This window comes from Gopherus evgoodei, chromosome 24 (assembly GCF_007399415.2).
Source record: "Gopherus evgoodei ecotype Sinaloan lineage chromosome 24, rGopEvg1_v1.p, whole genome shotgun sequence".
Taxonomy (NCBI): domain Eukaryota; kingdom Metazoa; phylum Chordata; order Testudines; family Testudinidae; genus Gopherus; species Gopherus evgoodei.
Window position 1 is genome coordinate 7,883,095 of NC_044345.1, and position 16,249 is coordinate 7,899,343.

Sequence of the window (16,249 nt, forward strand, 5' to 3'; positions counted from 1 at the left end):
CACCCAGCACAATGGGGTCCTCGTCTGTACTAGGGCTCTGAAGCCCTACCATAATACCATAATAATAAAGGGGTTTACAAAAGAAAGTCTGTGTTTTTGAGGCCTCCTCTTACTTGTGACTATTTATTTCTGTCTGTGTAGAGGATCCAGCCAAGTTCAGGGCCCCATCCTGCTGGGTGTTGCACAGACACAGAGTGAGAGACTGTCCCAGCCCTGCATGCAGTGCTTTTAAACCCGAGAGGGGAAAGAATTCACAAATCCCCCCACGCCACCCACCTGTAATCATGAGACTGCCTTAAAAATTTTGGGGATTTCGTTCTCTCTTTTTAAACTGGGCTTCTTCCAATTTGCCATCTGGATTTTGATCCTTGAGGAGCTGGGGTTCTCAAGCTTCTTTCTGCAACCACGAATCACTGTCCAAGGAGTATGAGCCTGAAATCCCCAGGCAACATTATCTGACTGTTCAGTGAACAGCCTGGCTCCGCAGGACTTTATATCCCCAGCCTGTTCACACAGCACCCTGGGTTTGTCTGCCGCTCTCTCTGCTCGGGCGTTAAGCCAGGATTCCACCCTGAGACAACCCCCCCTCCCCCGCGGAGTGAGGCACAGGGACAGACAGACATTGCTGAAGTACCAAACACCTGATTCCCACAGAGGGCCAGATTCTCTATGGCCCTGGAGCAGTTACTTACTCATGTGCCCTTGGGTCAAGATGATCCAAAGTGACTAGTGATTTGGGGAGGTCATGATTTTGGGGCCCCTTTATAAAATCTCTAGACTAGTCATTGTAAAAATTCATGGGGTGAAAATGTAGCCCCCTTCTAGCCCTACATTTCTACGGTTCTGTGAAGGCAGCAGCAGATCTGTCTGCCTCCCCTGGCCTGGTGTAAAGGAGCGCAACTCGTCTCATTTACAACCCACGTCTCTTCCCGTCCACAGAATATGCAGCACGTCTCCTCTCCAAAGCACCTGGCCAAGCCCTGGAGCCCTGGGCCATGGCTATGCTAGGGACACTTTGGCAGGCTAGGAGCACTTCACTGGTATAGTTCATGCCACCCCACCCCCAAGTGAAGCAAGCTACGCTGGCAGACAGGCGGCGCCACCTGCAGAGCTGTGCCCAGGCTAGGGAGGGCCTGACTCTTCATCTTTGAACGCCAGAGGTTGGCACTATTAGAAGAGCTGTTTCCCGTGTATCCATTTCATCCCTCTAATGTCACATCCTGGCGGGTAACGTTCTTTGTCTTGGGCGTTACCGCAGCTGTCTGAGCCGACCCACCTAGCCAAGTGCTCTGAGGGGATCACTCCTGCTCGGGTTTCGGCCCCTCTCATCCCCCAGCTTGAAACGATTTTTCTTGCCATTGCAATTAGCAGGTTTCCTTTTCTGGGGCTGGGACAATCAGCTGGCCTGCTAAAAGCACAGGAAGCCCTGGCACGTAACAGAGGGGAACATGCACAGCGCACAAAGAGGCTAATGGGAGCAGTCGACTTGAAGAGAAAAGCTGGAAGAGGTGCCAAAAAAGTCATTAAGTCCCTTTTCCAATGGGATTTTAGAGGAGGACGGCCTGAATATTCACGAGCGTGCTCTTCCTTTGTGAGAGACGTTCCATCAATTATCACAAGGTTGGCATCCGGGTGGCGTCAAGGTTATTCCCAGCATAATGAGAGAGGTGGGTCCTGGGTGGTGAAGGGACAGCTTTGCTTGGAAACTCCAGCAGAATTTCTGTACATGGCTGATTATTTTCCCTTACGTGCTGCAAAAGCTACATGCCTAGGCCGATTGCCTTGAAAACTGGTGTGCTACGTGGGGGGCAGGGTTAGTGTGAATGGTGAAAATTTGGGGTCAGGTGGCCAAGGGACCCCCAAGATACAGCTCCTCCCTCGCCAAGGGACCCATTTGAAAAAAATAACATGGGCCTAATTCTGATCTTACACCAGCACAAGGTGCTTAACTTGAAGGTTGTGGGTCGTTCCACTGACTTCAATGGGGCTACATACGTGCTTAACATTCAAGCATGGCTGAAGTTCTTTGCGGGGTCAGAGCCAACGAGCTGTGCAGAATCGCGCCCTCCAGCAGGCACAACGCTAATGAAATCACTGGTGTTACCCCACTGTCGAATCAGTGGGAGATCAGAATCAGCCTTGTGATTTATACAACACAGTTGTATGGTAACAGGTGCCATGGAAGTACCTAAGGGCTTGTCTATCCATGGATTTCCTCTGGAATAGCTAGTCTGGAATAACTAATTGTGCTTTACATTTACACCCAACCTTAATCCAAATTAAGTTTCAAGTGTAGACGTGTGTGTGTGTGTGAGAGAGAGCGAGAGAATGAAGGGTGGGGAATTTACAGAGAGCTCTGGAGATCTGTAACTCCCAGACCAAGGAAAAGCTCTTCGCCCATGCCCCAGTTTGCTTTGTTTCTGCTTGGCCAGCAGGGGGCTGGCACTGAGGCAAGCCAGGCTTGTCCTCCCTGCCGTGAGCTCACCCAGAAGCGCTTTGACGGTGGGTGTTGCCTTGCCACCAGTGTGCTTTGCTCCTTTTTCAAAACAAAATCTTTGCAAGCGAATTTAGGCCTCTCTTGCCATCCCTGCCCTGAAGCTGACAGCTGAGGAGCATCACTCTAGATGAGATAAGAATGTTAGGCAACGGTGCAAAGGGTATACGTACAGCTCCTAGCACAATGGGGACCTAGTCCATGGCCGGGGCCCCTAACTACAACAATACAGATGAATAACAGCTCTCTGACACAAGGGGTAAGTTACTGTCCATTGAGCTAATGCTTAAAGTCTAGGCAAATTAACCGTCATTCCCTGAAACAAGCCTCACCTCAGTCCCTGGAAAAACCATGGAGCAGGTCCTCAAGGAATCAATTCTGAAGCACTTAGAGGAGAGGAAAGTGATCAGGAACAGTCAGTATGGATTCACCAAGGACAAGTCGTGCCTGACTAACCTAATTGCCTTCTATGAGGAGATAACGGTCTGTGGATGAGGGGATGCACTGCTACAGACTAGGGACCGAGTGGCTAGGCAGCAGTACTGCAGAAAAGAACATAGGGGTTACAGTGGAGAAGCTGGATATGAGTTGACAGTGTGCCCTTGTTGCCAAGAAGGCTAACAGCATTTTGGGCTGTATAAGTAGGGGCATTGCAAGCAGATCAAGGGACATGATCATTCCCCTCTATTTAACATTGGTGAGACCTCATCTGGAGTACTGTGTCCAGTTTTGGGCCCCACACTACAAGAAGGATGTGGAAAATTTGGAAAGAGTCCAGCGGAGGGCAACAAAAATGATTAGGGGGCTGGAACACAGGACTTTTGAGGAGAGGCTGAGGGAACTGAGATTGTTTAGTCTGCCAAAGAGAAGGCTGAGGGGGGATTTGATAGCTGCATTCAACTACCTGAAAGGGGGTTCCAAAGTGGGTGGATCTAGACTGTTCTCAGTGGTACCTGATGACAGAACAAGGAGTAATGGTCTCAAGTTGCAGTGGGGGAGGTTTAGGTTGGATATTAGGAAAAACTTTCCCTAGGAGGGTAGTGAAGCACTGGAATGGGTTCCCTAGGGAGGTGGTGGAATCTCCTTCCTTAGAGGTTTTTAAGGTCAGGCTTGACAAAGCCCTGGCTGGGGTGATTTAGTTGGGAATTGGTCCTGCTTTGAGCAGGGGGGTGGGGTAGATACCTCCTGAGGTCTCTTCCAACCCTAATATTCTATGATAGTCTTGAGCGCTGCTGGGAAATAACTAATAGTGTTTCACGGCAGGGAGAGCGCTGAGACATGAGCCGGCCTCAGAGTGCTGTTTTATGGAGACAAACCTGTGCCCAGAAGCAGCTCTGGGATGAAGAAGAAATGTTGGCTTGTCCTTCCTGGGAACCAGGACGATGTTGGAGCTAACACACTTGTTGCTTGAAATAGTAAGACTCCCTGGCTCTTAGCATCTGCAGATCCCCCGGTGCTTTCCAAAGGAGGGCAGTGTCATTATCCTCATTTTACAGATGGGGAAACTGAGGCATGGGGAGGAGGAGTGATTTGCCCACAGTCACCTTGCAGAGCAGTGGAATAGAATCCAGGTCTCCTGAGAGCCAGTGTTCTACTCCCTACCCTCCCTCCTAGAAGAGAAAGGAGGCTTGTAAAAGCCCTGAGATTTATCCCCAGGACATTTAGCGGGAGGCTGGCTCTGCTGAAGGGGAGAAAAACAATCGCATCCTGTGCTGGCTCCCTGCACAGGGATAAATCTCGCTCACCCTGGGCCATTGCAGCTAAGGAGTTATGGTGGCTTAAACACCTCCCACCAAGCTCCAGCAGGCGTCAGCAGTGATTCATGCGGCTAGTTGATTTGTTACCCTTCCCTGGTTCCCCCTGCTTTGACTTCACCCTTCAGCCCCGTGGCTGGGAAAGGCAGCCCAGGACGTGGGTGCTGCACTCCGACACAAAAGCGAGCCATGTTGCACAACAGCATTATTGTCTACCATTTTCTGAGGTGGACCCAAGCCAGCAATTAAGTCACTGGACTTGAAATTAGTCCAGAAGCCTTTCTCCGAGAGGCCAGGTCTTGTCAGAGCGGCTTCAGTTTCTTTCTTCTATCGGCCTGTGCTCCGGGCCATGCACACGTCTCCTGCGGGAATGTGATGGAGATTTGCCACATTGGCGGTGGGCAACATGGCTGCTGTCACAAGGTGGGGTGTATTTCACACTGGAAGAAGGAAGTGCTGGGCTGGGACAGAGATGATCATAGAATCAATCATAAGACTGGGAGGTCATCTAGTCCAGTCCCCTGCATTCACAGCAGGACTAAGTATTATCTAGACCATCCCTCACAGGCGTTTGTCCAACCTGCTCTTAAAAATCTCGAATGGAGGTTCCACAACCTCCCTAGGCAATTTATTCCAGTGCTTAACCACCTTGACACTTAGGAAGTTTTTCCTAATGTCCAACCTAAACCACCCTTGCTGCAATTTAAGCCGATTGTTTCTTGTCCTGTCCTGTCAGAGGTTAAGAAGAACAATTTTTCTCTCTCCTCCTTCCTTATAAAAGCTTTTTACATACTTGAAAACTGTTTTCATGTTCCCTCTCAGTCTTCTCTTTTCCACATTAAACAACCCCAAATGGTTCAGTCTTCCCTCATGGGTCATGTTTTCTAGACCTTTCATCATTTTTGTTGCTCTTCTCTGGACTTTCTCCAATTTGTCCACATCCTTCCTGAAATGTGGTGCCCAGAACTGGACACAATTCTCCAGTTGAGGCCTAATCAGTGCAGAGTAGAGCGGAAAAATTACTTGTCGTGTCTTGCTTACAACACTCCTGCTAATACCTCCCAGAATGATGTTCACTTTTTTCAATAGTGTTACACTGTTGACTTATATTTAGCTTGTGGTCCACTATGATCCCCAGATCCCTTTCCACAGTATTCCTTCCAAGGCAGTCATTTCCCATTTTGTATGTGTGCAACTGATTGCTCCTTCCTAAGTGGAGGCCTTTGCATTTGTCCTTATTGAATTTTATCCTATTTACTTCAGACCATTTCTCCAGTTTGTCCAGATCATTTTGAATTTTAATCCTATCCTCCAAAGCACTTGCAACCCCTCCCAGCTTGGTATCATCCACAAATTTTATGAGTCTACTCTGTATGCCATTATCTAAATCACTGATGAAGATATTGAACAGAATTGGACCCAGAACTGATCCCTACGAGACCCCACTAATTATGCCCTTCCAGTTTGATTGTGAACCACTGATAACTACTCTCTGGGAATGATTTTCCAACCAGTTTTGCATCCAGCTTATAGTAGCTCCATCTAGGTTGCATTTCCCTAGTTTGTGTATGAGAAGGTCATGTGAGACAGTATCAAAAGCCTTACTAAAGTCAAGATATACCACGTCTACCGCTTCCCCCCATCCACAAGGCTTGTTACCCTGTCACAGTAACAGGGTTGGGGAGGGATAGCTCAGTGATTTGAGCATTGGCCTGCTAAACCCAGGGTTGTGAGCTCAGTCTTTGAGGGGGGCCACTTAGGGATCTGGGGCAAAATCAGTACTTGGTCCTGCTAATGATGGCATGGGGCTGGACTCAATGACCTTTCAGGGTCCCTTCCAGTTCTATGAGATAGGTATATCTCCATATTATTTTTTTATAAAGAAAGCTATCATACTGGTTTGACATGATTTATTCTTGACAAATCCATGCTGACTGTTACTTATCACCTTATCTTCTAGATGTTTGCAAATCAATTGACATCGGTTCAGTTCCCAGCTCTCCCCCTCCTTGTGTTTCATGGACTGCAGGCCAGGTGATAGCATGAAGGGTCTCCATGCTTGCAAGACCAAACTTGCTGTTTATTGCTAGAACTATTTACAAAGATGTTGTAACTGCAGCCAGCATTCCAGCCATGAGTGGACAGACTGACTTCCTGGTGCTTCCTCCACACAGTCTCCTCCTGTAACCTGTGCTCCCCCTCCAAGTTCCTGGCAGGTAGCTACCCTATGTGTCCTTGTGCCTGTAACTTTCTGTCCCTGGGCGTCCGTCCCACCATCCGCAGAATGGTGATAGATGATGATCCTTTCACTCAGCCTTGACTGGTCAGAACGTGAGCTCTTTGCAGGCGGGTATCTCTCTGTTCTGGGTTTGTGCAGTGCCAAGCACAATGAGCTCCTGAGCTGGGGCTCCTACCTGCTGTTGTATTGGGGCAGTGCCTTGAACGACTGAGCTTCCCTGACAGAAAGACTGGAAAATATGAGATAAATAATGTGAAGCTCTTTGCCCAGCCTTGTGGAACCAGCGAGAATAAACCAGATCTCCTGGAAGCACCTTACGTACTGGGTAACAACTGAACACCACAGGGTGCCACCCTAGTCCAAACACTAATGTGCAGCGCCTTGCACAATCAGCCCTGATCTCTGCTGGGGCCTTTACTTGCTGCCTGCTACAAATACTATTCCTAGTGGAGAAATGTTTCTAGAACTGTGGCTGATAGCTGAACACTGGCCTACCCTCTCAACGCTGCCTCTGGTGCTCAGCTGCTCCCTGAGGGAGAGCCTCAGACATCACAGGATCAAGCCCAAAGGAATGTATTTGTCCACATACATTGGCAAAGACAGAAAAAGGGTGGAGGACGAAGGGCAGGTGCGAGAGTGACTGATGGAGACCCTTGTGAGAAGCTAGCTGGTACCTCATTCCCATCACTACGACCACTGCAACTAGGGAAAAAAAATCTGCCCCATAAACAGCAACCCTCCTGCCATGAGATCTGCCTCCTGTCTTTGTCATTTCCTTTGCCAAGGAGAGAAGCCAGAGAAGGGAAATGAATCGTCCATGAATAGAACAGGGTTGACCAGCAGATCTATTTTAATGATGCCATCAGAACGTACAGCTGTAAAGCATGAAACATCACCAGCAACACACATTGGTGCAATCTCTCTCTCTGCCTCCAGAGGACACTATACAACTGAGAATTATTAGCCATATTGCAAAGCCTTCAGAATAAAAATAAACACATTCCAGAGAATCTAGAGGATAAATCTAAGAATCATCAAAAAAAAATCTCCTAAATTTCTATCCTGCTTCAGCAAGGAAAGAGTGGGTCACATCTCTCTCAATTCACCTGCTTTGCTTTTTCCGCTAGTTTTTTCTGTGTCTTCATCGGAAGCTCCGGATCCGTAAAATGTTCTGAAATGACAGAGAAAGGTGAAAAGAAATATTGGTGAAAGGCATCTTTTTGTCATTTGGCGCCTACATGCAACAGTGATAGATAGGCCGACCCGATAGGTGGCTGGACAGATGATAGATGACTGGGGATGGATGGTGATAGACCGATAAGGCACCTCTCCATTTCATTCCACACATGTCCGTGCTCGATAGATGGGTCTATATGGTAAATTTGCTGCCCAAAATATTATTAACACAATTTCAAGTTGACCTCCAATGCCTTGTAGCCTCCCAGATGCACCTAGAGTCAAACCTCCGAAAGCCAGGAAATACACTTAAGGGCCCAGATTCACAAAGGTAGTTTAGGTGCCTAACGCCCATTGGAATCAATCAGTGAATCTGTCCCTGTAACACAGCAAAGGCAGTTGTGGTGTATGCAGATGAATGACAGAACACAGAGCAGTGCGACACACCACGCCACGCCACGTTAAATACATCGGCATCAGCCCGCACTCTTCTCCAGCAGTTTTCAGCTGCAGATCTCAAAGGAGGGCCATATCATTATCCCCATCTGTAAAATGGGGAAACTGAGGCCCAGAGAGAGGAAGTGACTTGGCCAGCGGCAGATGGGAATAGAACACAGGTCTGGTGAGTCACTAGGCCACAGTGCCTACATGCAAGTACCAGTGTAAATGGCATGTTTCCTTACTCGTTTATTCTAGGGCAGCCCTGGCTGAGTTATACTGACAGTTCATCCCCAGGGGCTCTTGCCAGCTCCAGGGGGGGCAGAGTTAAGGTTGTGGAGTGAGGCTGGTGTGCACATTGCCATCAATCTTCCTCTTAGAGTCTAAACCTTCCTTTAGAGACTCTAACCAACCCAAGATCCAGTTTCTAACCAGACTCTTCCTTAGCGGCTTGAGGGAAACCTCGACAGGAGTGCCAGCACAGGCCAGCCCCTGGCATCTAGACCTCCGTCCCAGCGCAACAGAGCCAGATCTTTGGGAGAACAGTAAATCATTGGAGGCCCCAGTGGGCCATGAACAGGCTCATTCCAAACATCTGCAATGGCCGCAGGCCACACCTTCCACAGCGAAGGACGACTGGAAACCCGTGCAGTAGAAATAACAAGGCTGTAGTGGGGTGGCCACTGACTGAGTGCCCCCTCCTGGCCAGAGGTCATTCTGCAGTGCCCTGCTCCCAGCTTCTCCCCTCTTCAGCGCCCCTTAATAACTCTCAGTCAACAGGTAACGAAAACACATTCCCCTCATGGGGTCCCGTTTATTGAGCCTTTACATATTGACCCTTCAGGCCCCAACCCCAGTTCAGTCCTTCTCTCCCTGTAGGTAGGGAGTCCTCAGCACTGGCTCCCAGTTCAAAGACTCTCGGCCTTCCTCAGCCCTTCTCCCAGTCAGAGTCTCTCCCGGGAGCCTTCTGCTCACTGCAGCCCCTCACTATCCCAGCTCCCTCGGTCTCAGGGTCTTCTCTGCAGGAGCTTTTCCACACGCTCTGCAGTGTTTCAGCCTTTGCCTGGGCTTCCCCTCTTCTCTGCTGCCCTTCACAGGGTAATCCCCCTGCTCTGTCCCAGGAGCGGCTCATTCCGTAATCAGTCGCCTCGCCCCAGCCCTCCAGCAGCAAGCTGCTCCGTACAAAGGCGAGCCACAAAAAGCCAAAGGGCCAGTTGCTGCTATCAATACCTGCAGCGGGTCAATCCCGAGAAACTCGACTGATGGCTGTCCGGAGCTCAGAAGCAGCCAATGTGCGCCCATACGCCAGGGCTCGGAAGCGACTGTCTCGTTCTCCAAAATCTCACCTTTCGTCAAAAAAACCAAACGGGAACAGAACAAAACCACTGCAGCGGGGTCTGCCTGAGTCTGCAGACGTAGGGTGGCAAAGCACATGGTCCCAGAATACTGGGCATTCCAGGACTTCTGGAAAGGGTATTGGCCTGCCCCCTGCTGGCATGTCCCTGCCCCCTCGGCATTTGAGTTCACGCCAGACCGGGTGGAGCGGTGCGCTCTTAAAAATGGTGTCCCCTGGCCAATACTGGACAGAACCACGGCCGGTTTGGTCCCAGTGCCGGATGGGGGACAAACCAACCCAAAAGAGGACTTTCTGGTTCAAACCTGGACAGGTGGCCTCCCTAGCCGAGAGCCTGGGACAGTCGCTCAGAGAGATGTGAACTGTGTCATTCAGCTCCGCAATGGGTTAAGTCAGGTGCCCCACCATGCTGATTTCATGGTCAACACTGTTAACGATTTCACTCCTCTCACATAAGCGTGGAGACAAAGGGGCACAGACTTACTTTGCCCAACTTATTCTGAGTGGCATCTCATTTTGATGCCTCACATGGGTGGCATTTGGGAGATGCCACCCATTATATTTTCCCTGTCAGACAAGAAGGAGCAGAGGCTATGGGATCCCCAGGAGCACCAAGCAGCAAAATGATCATATTTTGAATACACACACTACCTACTGTGAGCCGTGTCCCACTTTGGCAACTCACAGACGAGTTTATTTTGTGGGTGAAGCTTGGAATAGCTCCACTCTCCTTCCCCTCCCCTTCCAATTCAACCCTTGCTTCAGTGGGGTTGCTCTGGATTTACACTGGGGTAAGCTAGACAGAATCTGGCTCACTTTCTCTAAACTGTTGCCTCAATACTTCTGAAGATGATAATAACACTAACAGGTCTTGCTTTTCATGTCTAACAGGATTAAAATAATGGTTTTACCTGCTGCAAACTCAGGGATATTCTCTGGTCTTCTCAGCATAACTTCTCTGAGGAAAAAGGGGGAGAAATAGACTTTAAACCAAGTTTTACTGATTGCTTTTGTGGTGGCTTATTATGTTAGCCCTATCTGAAGATGCAGAAGACAAACTGGTAAATTACACTTTTATATTGGGAATCAATAAGCCAATTAGTTACTGAAGAAAAACATTTAATTTATGTTTGCTTTCAATTTTAGGGAATTTTATATTTATAAAACCCCACAACAATTTAGACTGGCACAAAGCTAAGGAATATTTATCACAATTAAAGCTTCCTCACTGAATTACACAGCCCTGCATTGGGAATCGATAAGATAATTAGTAACAAATGGGGGAGAAAATATACATTTCACATGAAATAAAACCGCGAAAATTTCATCATGGTTAAATACTATCCCGGGATAATGTCCCAAGCATCTTGTAACCTGAAATCCTATTGAAAGCAATTAGATATTGGTGTGATGGACTGGAATCTGCATTCACCTATGCTCCTGCCGTTCAGCCTACCTCCGCAGGGAAAGGCTCAGTTCTAGCCTCACGCGGGAGTATTTCTGTTGGCTTTGCTTTACAGTAGGGTATGTGTGAAGATAACCAGGCACACAGTATCCATAATACATCAGGGTAAAGCTGTTGACAGCTTCTACAAGTAGCTCTGATTCTCCCTGATAAAATCCTGCTGGGTCAGCTGCATGGAATGGGGGTCAGAATAGATGCCTGGGGGTTACAGTGCACTTGCTAACTGCAACCTTTTCCATCCTGGGAAATGGGGGGAGATATTCACCGAATCATCTCATCTCTGGCTAATTGGTTGCATCAGGGTCTCGTCTTTTAAAGGGAGCTCAGGCCCAGCTTACACCTATGCTTCACTCCCTCCCAGACCATGGGACTTGTTGTCCAGGGAGCATGTGACAGAGTGAGCGAGGCATGCTAGGAAGACGGAAACAGCATATAAAGGGAGAACGCTCTGAAGAGAGCCACAACTGGGAGGGGGGAGTCCTCCAGGGCTAGGCTGGGTCTCAGCTGATAGGCCACTGAGTCAGCAAGACAATCCTGAGTTGAGGGCAGACTGCTTGAGCAGTTGGGGCTAAATCCTGCAGCAGAGGGGCAACATGGGCCCCTTGGTGGTGTAGAAAGCCCTATGCTGAGGTTGCTAAGCCCAGGAATGGCAGAGGGTGACCATATGGACTATGTTCCTCCTCTGAGTGAGAGGGAGTTACAGAGGGGAAAGATTCATCCAGGGCAAAGGGACTGTGAAAACCTCTGTAACCAAAGCAGAAGCCCTGAGCCCAGGGAGGGAAAAAGGAGCCAAGAGCCTGTGAGCAGGGGAGAGGGCTGTTTTCTGTTTGTCTTGGAAGGGAAAGATTTTTGACTTGGCGTGAGGACTAAGTCATACTGGGGAAGACCATCTCCTGAGGAGGGAAAACTGAGGCACAATGAGGCAACTGAGCCAATAGCAGCATGTCTAGTGTTGGAGGTAAATTTTCAAGACTTCAATTAGTACCAAGTGTCCGTGTTGTTGGGAAGATGAAATTACCTCAGAAATCCTGATAGCAGCAGCTCAACTTCTTTGTGAGACCTCAAGTACTTCTCATTGGCAATGCGAGTGTTAATCTGGGAGCAGAAACACAACAGCAAAGGTATGTTTAAGAGATGCAGCTCTGAACTGGAAGTAATCCCATTTCATTAGTCTTACGGTGCCTTGCTGAAGCAGTAGTGATACATAGCATTTACGTAGGCCTCTGTGTCTCCAAAGTGCTATGGGGATGCTAGGTAATCCTCCAAATTCCCTCTGTAAGGGATGATCCTGTAAATCAATATTTTTATGCCCATTACATTGATGGAGAAACTGAGGCATGGAAAGGTCACTTCTTCCACTAGGCACCAGCGGTAAAACCAGGAACAGAACCCAGGAATCCTGACACCCAGAGTCAGATACAAGACTACTCTCTGCTCTGCAGTGGAGTAGACAAGTGTGACTGAAAAGAGAATTGGGCGGTTGGTTACAGTGGTGTAAATCCAAAGTGACTTAGTTCAGATTTACACTGCTCTTGCTGACAGTACATTCTTGCTTGATCCAGGTCTAATCATTAGACCCAGGCCTGAGTCTTCTGTCAGCATTACACCGCTGTAACGCTATTGACTTTAACGGAGTGACACCTGATTTGGGTCAGTGTAAACCAAAGAACCAGGCCTACTGCCCTCCCAGAAAACAAACGGCATGTGCTACATTTGGGCTTACAGGGGGTGGGGAGGGGTGTAAGGAAAGGATTTTGCAATGGACTCTAAGATGGTCCTGTTTCATAAATAATCCTTGCAACAAATCTCTCATCCCTGCAAGGACTAAACAAACAGACAGGTTTCTTGCTGGGGTCCCCTTTGGCAACCTGTCGGACGGAACAAGGATCGCTGTTTTTTTGTGGGAGTTTTGCAAGAAAAGGTTTTCTCTAGTGGTCTAGAACAAAAGTTAATTCTGCCGATCTATAAAGCACCACAGCTTTTCAGAGCACTTGCTGTGCTTCATAACAATTATTTTCTAGTTAATATCTTCTTATTTCTGTGCTTAGAGTCCCTAGCTGAGATCGGTGTCCTGTTGTGCTAGGTGTTGTACATACTAGAAACAGTCCCTGCCCTGAAGAGCTTGCACAGAAACACAACAGCAAAGGTATGTTTAAGGGATGCAGCTCTGAAGTGGCAGTAACCCGGTTTCATTAGTCCAATGGTGCTTTGCTGAAGCACCAGTGATACATAGCATTTACGTAGTCCTCTGCATCTCCAAAGTGCTATGCAGATGCTAGGTCAGGACTGCACAACATGCAGCCCGCGTGGGCTCACTGTGTGGCCCGCAGGCAAGTGGCAGGGTGAGGCTGCTGGGTTCGCCCCCTGCCCGGGGGGGCCCCACCTCACAGCCCAATGCGTGCTGCGCTCCAACCGCCCTAATAGCCAGAACCGCTCGTGTCTCCGTCTCCCGCTTCCCCCTCCTGGTGTACAGCGGGTGCGTCACTTCTGGGGCCCGTTGAGGTGGGAAGCGCTGGGCACGAGGCAGAGCCAGTAAGTGCTGAGCGAGGGGAGGAGCGACCAGCCTGGGCTCAAGCCACAGCTTTTGGGGGGTGACTGGGCCGAGACCCCCCCCAGGCCTCCCCTTTGGTTGGGGGCGAGGCAGCTACTGTGCTGGCTGGTCCCAGGGTGGCCTCCGTAGTGATCGGGGCAGGGGGTTGAACTGTCTGTGGGCAGCCAGGAAATCCCCGGGTGTGTGTGTGTGTGTGTGTGTTGCACCTAGAGTGACCAGATGTCCCGATTTTGGTTTTTTTTCTTATATAGGCTCCTATTACCCCCCCCCCATCCTGATTTTTCACATTTGCTGTCTGGCCACCCTAGTTGCACCTGCCCTGCCCTGACTGCAGCCCCCTTCCCTGATCCAGGGACCTTCTCCCTCCCTGGCCCCCATCACACTGCCTCCTCCACCCCGGGCTCCCTGTGGCCCCTGTGTTTGTGTGTTGGACAGTCACATCTCATCCCTTCACACTGTCCCCCTTTTCCCCTCCCCTTATTTCATGGGGGGATGACGAGCCGAGCGGGCAGGCAGGCAGTGGCGGCGAGGCTTTATACTTGGGGGGGAGAGGGGGAGAGGTTGTTTCTGCTGGGCCAGGCGACGCCGGGGATGTTTCGGGGGGGTATTTCAGCGGGGCTGGGCAGCACTGGGGGGCTGTTTTGGTGGGACCAGGTTATTCAGCCCTCAGCTGTTTTCTTTGGAGTAACATGGCCCTCACCGCTTTACGAGTTGTACAGGCCTGTGCTAGGTAATCTTCACAATTCCCCCTGTGAGGGATGATCCTGTAAATCAATATCATGTATGCCCATTACATTGATGGAGAAACTGAGGCACGGAAAGGTCAACTCTTTCACTAGGCACCAGTGGTAGAACCAGGAATAGAACCCAGGAATCCTGACAGACAAGTTCTGAGGGTGACAGAGGGGCCCAGAAAGGTGGAGTTCAAGCAGCTCAGTAGCAGCACTGGGCATAAAACCCAGCTTTCCGGACTTTGCAGTCTATGCGCTAATAAACATATTAGATTTTATTCACTGACATCCCTAGATCTAAGGTTTAATCTAAATCAGGCCCTGGGGAAGCTGAATGAGTAATTATCACCTTGATGAGAATATTCTCCCTAAATTGGAGGAATGACTGAAACGCACTAACAACTGATCAAACATCTTTTGAAATCCTAAATACGTTGACTCTGCAGATGGCAAAACGGAGCAGCTACAGTTTATGTGCAAAGGCAAAATGTGCGCTGGCTGGGTAGGGTCAAAAGCACTTCAACAGGGTTTTCTGGTTGTTTATCAGTAAATTGGATTGCCAGCCCTCCGGCTCATAGCTTTAAATCCAGGAATCTGTGATCTATCCTTGAGACCATTCCAGCTCAACGTAACTAGAGCTGTGCAGATAATGGGTTTTTTCACTTGGCTGGCAACAAAATCAGAAAACATTTATTTTGGGTCAAACTGAAAAAGCTATTTTTTTCAAAACTTTTTGGGCATATCAAAGAAAAAAAATATTTTGAGTCCAGTGAAAGTTTCTTTCAAGTCTAAATGAAACATTTTGATTTGATTCTGAGCATTTTAAAACATTTTTGATTGTTAATAGCATTAAAGGAAACTCTGAAACAAAAAGTTGTTTTGAACTAAAAAAAAAAAATCAAACCATTTTGATTATTTTTGGACTTTTTTCCCCAAGGTTTTTCAACTAAAACAATTCGGCAAACCTGACACGAATTCATAACACATTTCAGTGTTGCTGAATCTGCATTTCTGGCTAAAAAAAGTTTCTTAGGAAATAATAGATCCTGGGACTGGACATCAAGGGATGGGTCACTCGATAATTACCCTGTTCGCTTGCACTGGCCATGCACAACAGGTCTGACCCAGTCCGGGTGTTATTTAGAACAGGATGAAAATTAACACTTTCAGGGGACAATTCTGGGAGTGAAACCAGGACTCTATCAAACGCTGTGCCCCCATCCCGATGCCTCGCTCATGCCACCGATGTCTTGCCAATAGCCCTTATACAGTCAAGACAGCCCATGGATCGGGTACGAAATCCAATCTTCCCCCGGGAGTGACTGGGACCAGCAGCACCCTCCCTTACTGGGGGGACGACATAGGGTTGTAGAACTAACCCTTAACATCCCCAGTTAAGGGGTCCTGGAGCTGCCTCAGGCCTGCACCCTGCTTTTTTGGGAGGGAAGAAGAGGAGGAGAAATGTCTCCCAGACTGAAAAAATTTTTGGGGGGGGATCAGCCCTCCTTTTGGGAGAGGGAGGGGGGAGAGAGGGAACACCCCCTGTGTTAGGGTGGGATTGCCCCATTATTTGGGGGGAGGTGTTTCTCTAGGACCCAGCCTCCCCCTCACTTTAAGGGGGTGCCCCAGCTCCCCACACACACCTTGAACTCCATGAGCTGTGCCTGCTGCTCTGGGTTCAGGGCCCCCAGATCCAGCCCCTCCAAGCCGGAGGCCACATCAGCCATTTTCTTTGCTCAGGCAAGCTGCTGGGGTTGCTATGGGGACGGCTCCAGCAGGCCCAGCCTTGTTCTGAATCCTGATCCTCCCTCCAGCCCTGGGGTGGGGCCTCCCCTTCCCCAGCAGCAGGGGAGGAATTTACTCCGGCCTCGCCTCAGAACTGGGGGCAAACCCCCCTCCCCAAAATCATGCCCAGATGGAGGGCAGAACCCCCGCAACCCAGCATGCGGGATGCCACCCACCCCAATGATCATGGGACTGAAAATGGCACTTGGCCCATGAAATTAGCCTCCCTGTCTATGCGCCGTCTCTGGCCAGTTACGCCGTC

The 16,249-nt window shown here is 49.2% G+C and overlaps 1 protein-coding gene across 1 annotated transcript; it reads right to left on the minus strand.

Annotated features, from left to right (window-relative positions):
- Positions 1-7,319: 7,319 nt before the first annotated feature.
- Positions 7,320-15,955, minus strand: RIIAD1 (regulatory subunit of type II PKA R-subunit domain containing 1). The gene is made up of 4 exons (XM_030542179.1): positions 15,846-15,955; positions 11,939-12,015; positions 10,367-10,413; positions 7,320-7,658 (listed from the first exon to the last, which is right to left on the minus strand). The coding sequence occupies exons 1-4, from the start codon at positions 15,927-15,929 to the stop codon at positions 7,585-7,587; spliced, it is 282 nt and encodes a 93-aa protein (XP_030398039.1). The 5' UTR covers positions 15,930-15,955; the 3' UTR covers positions 7,320-7,584.
- Positions 15,956-16,249: the final 294 nt, after the last annotated feature.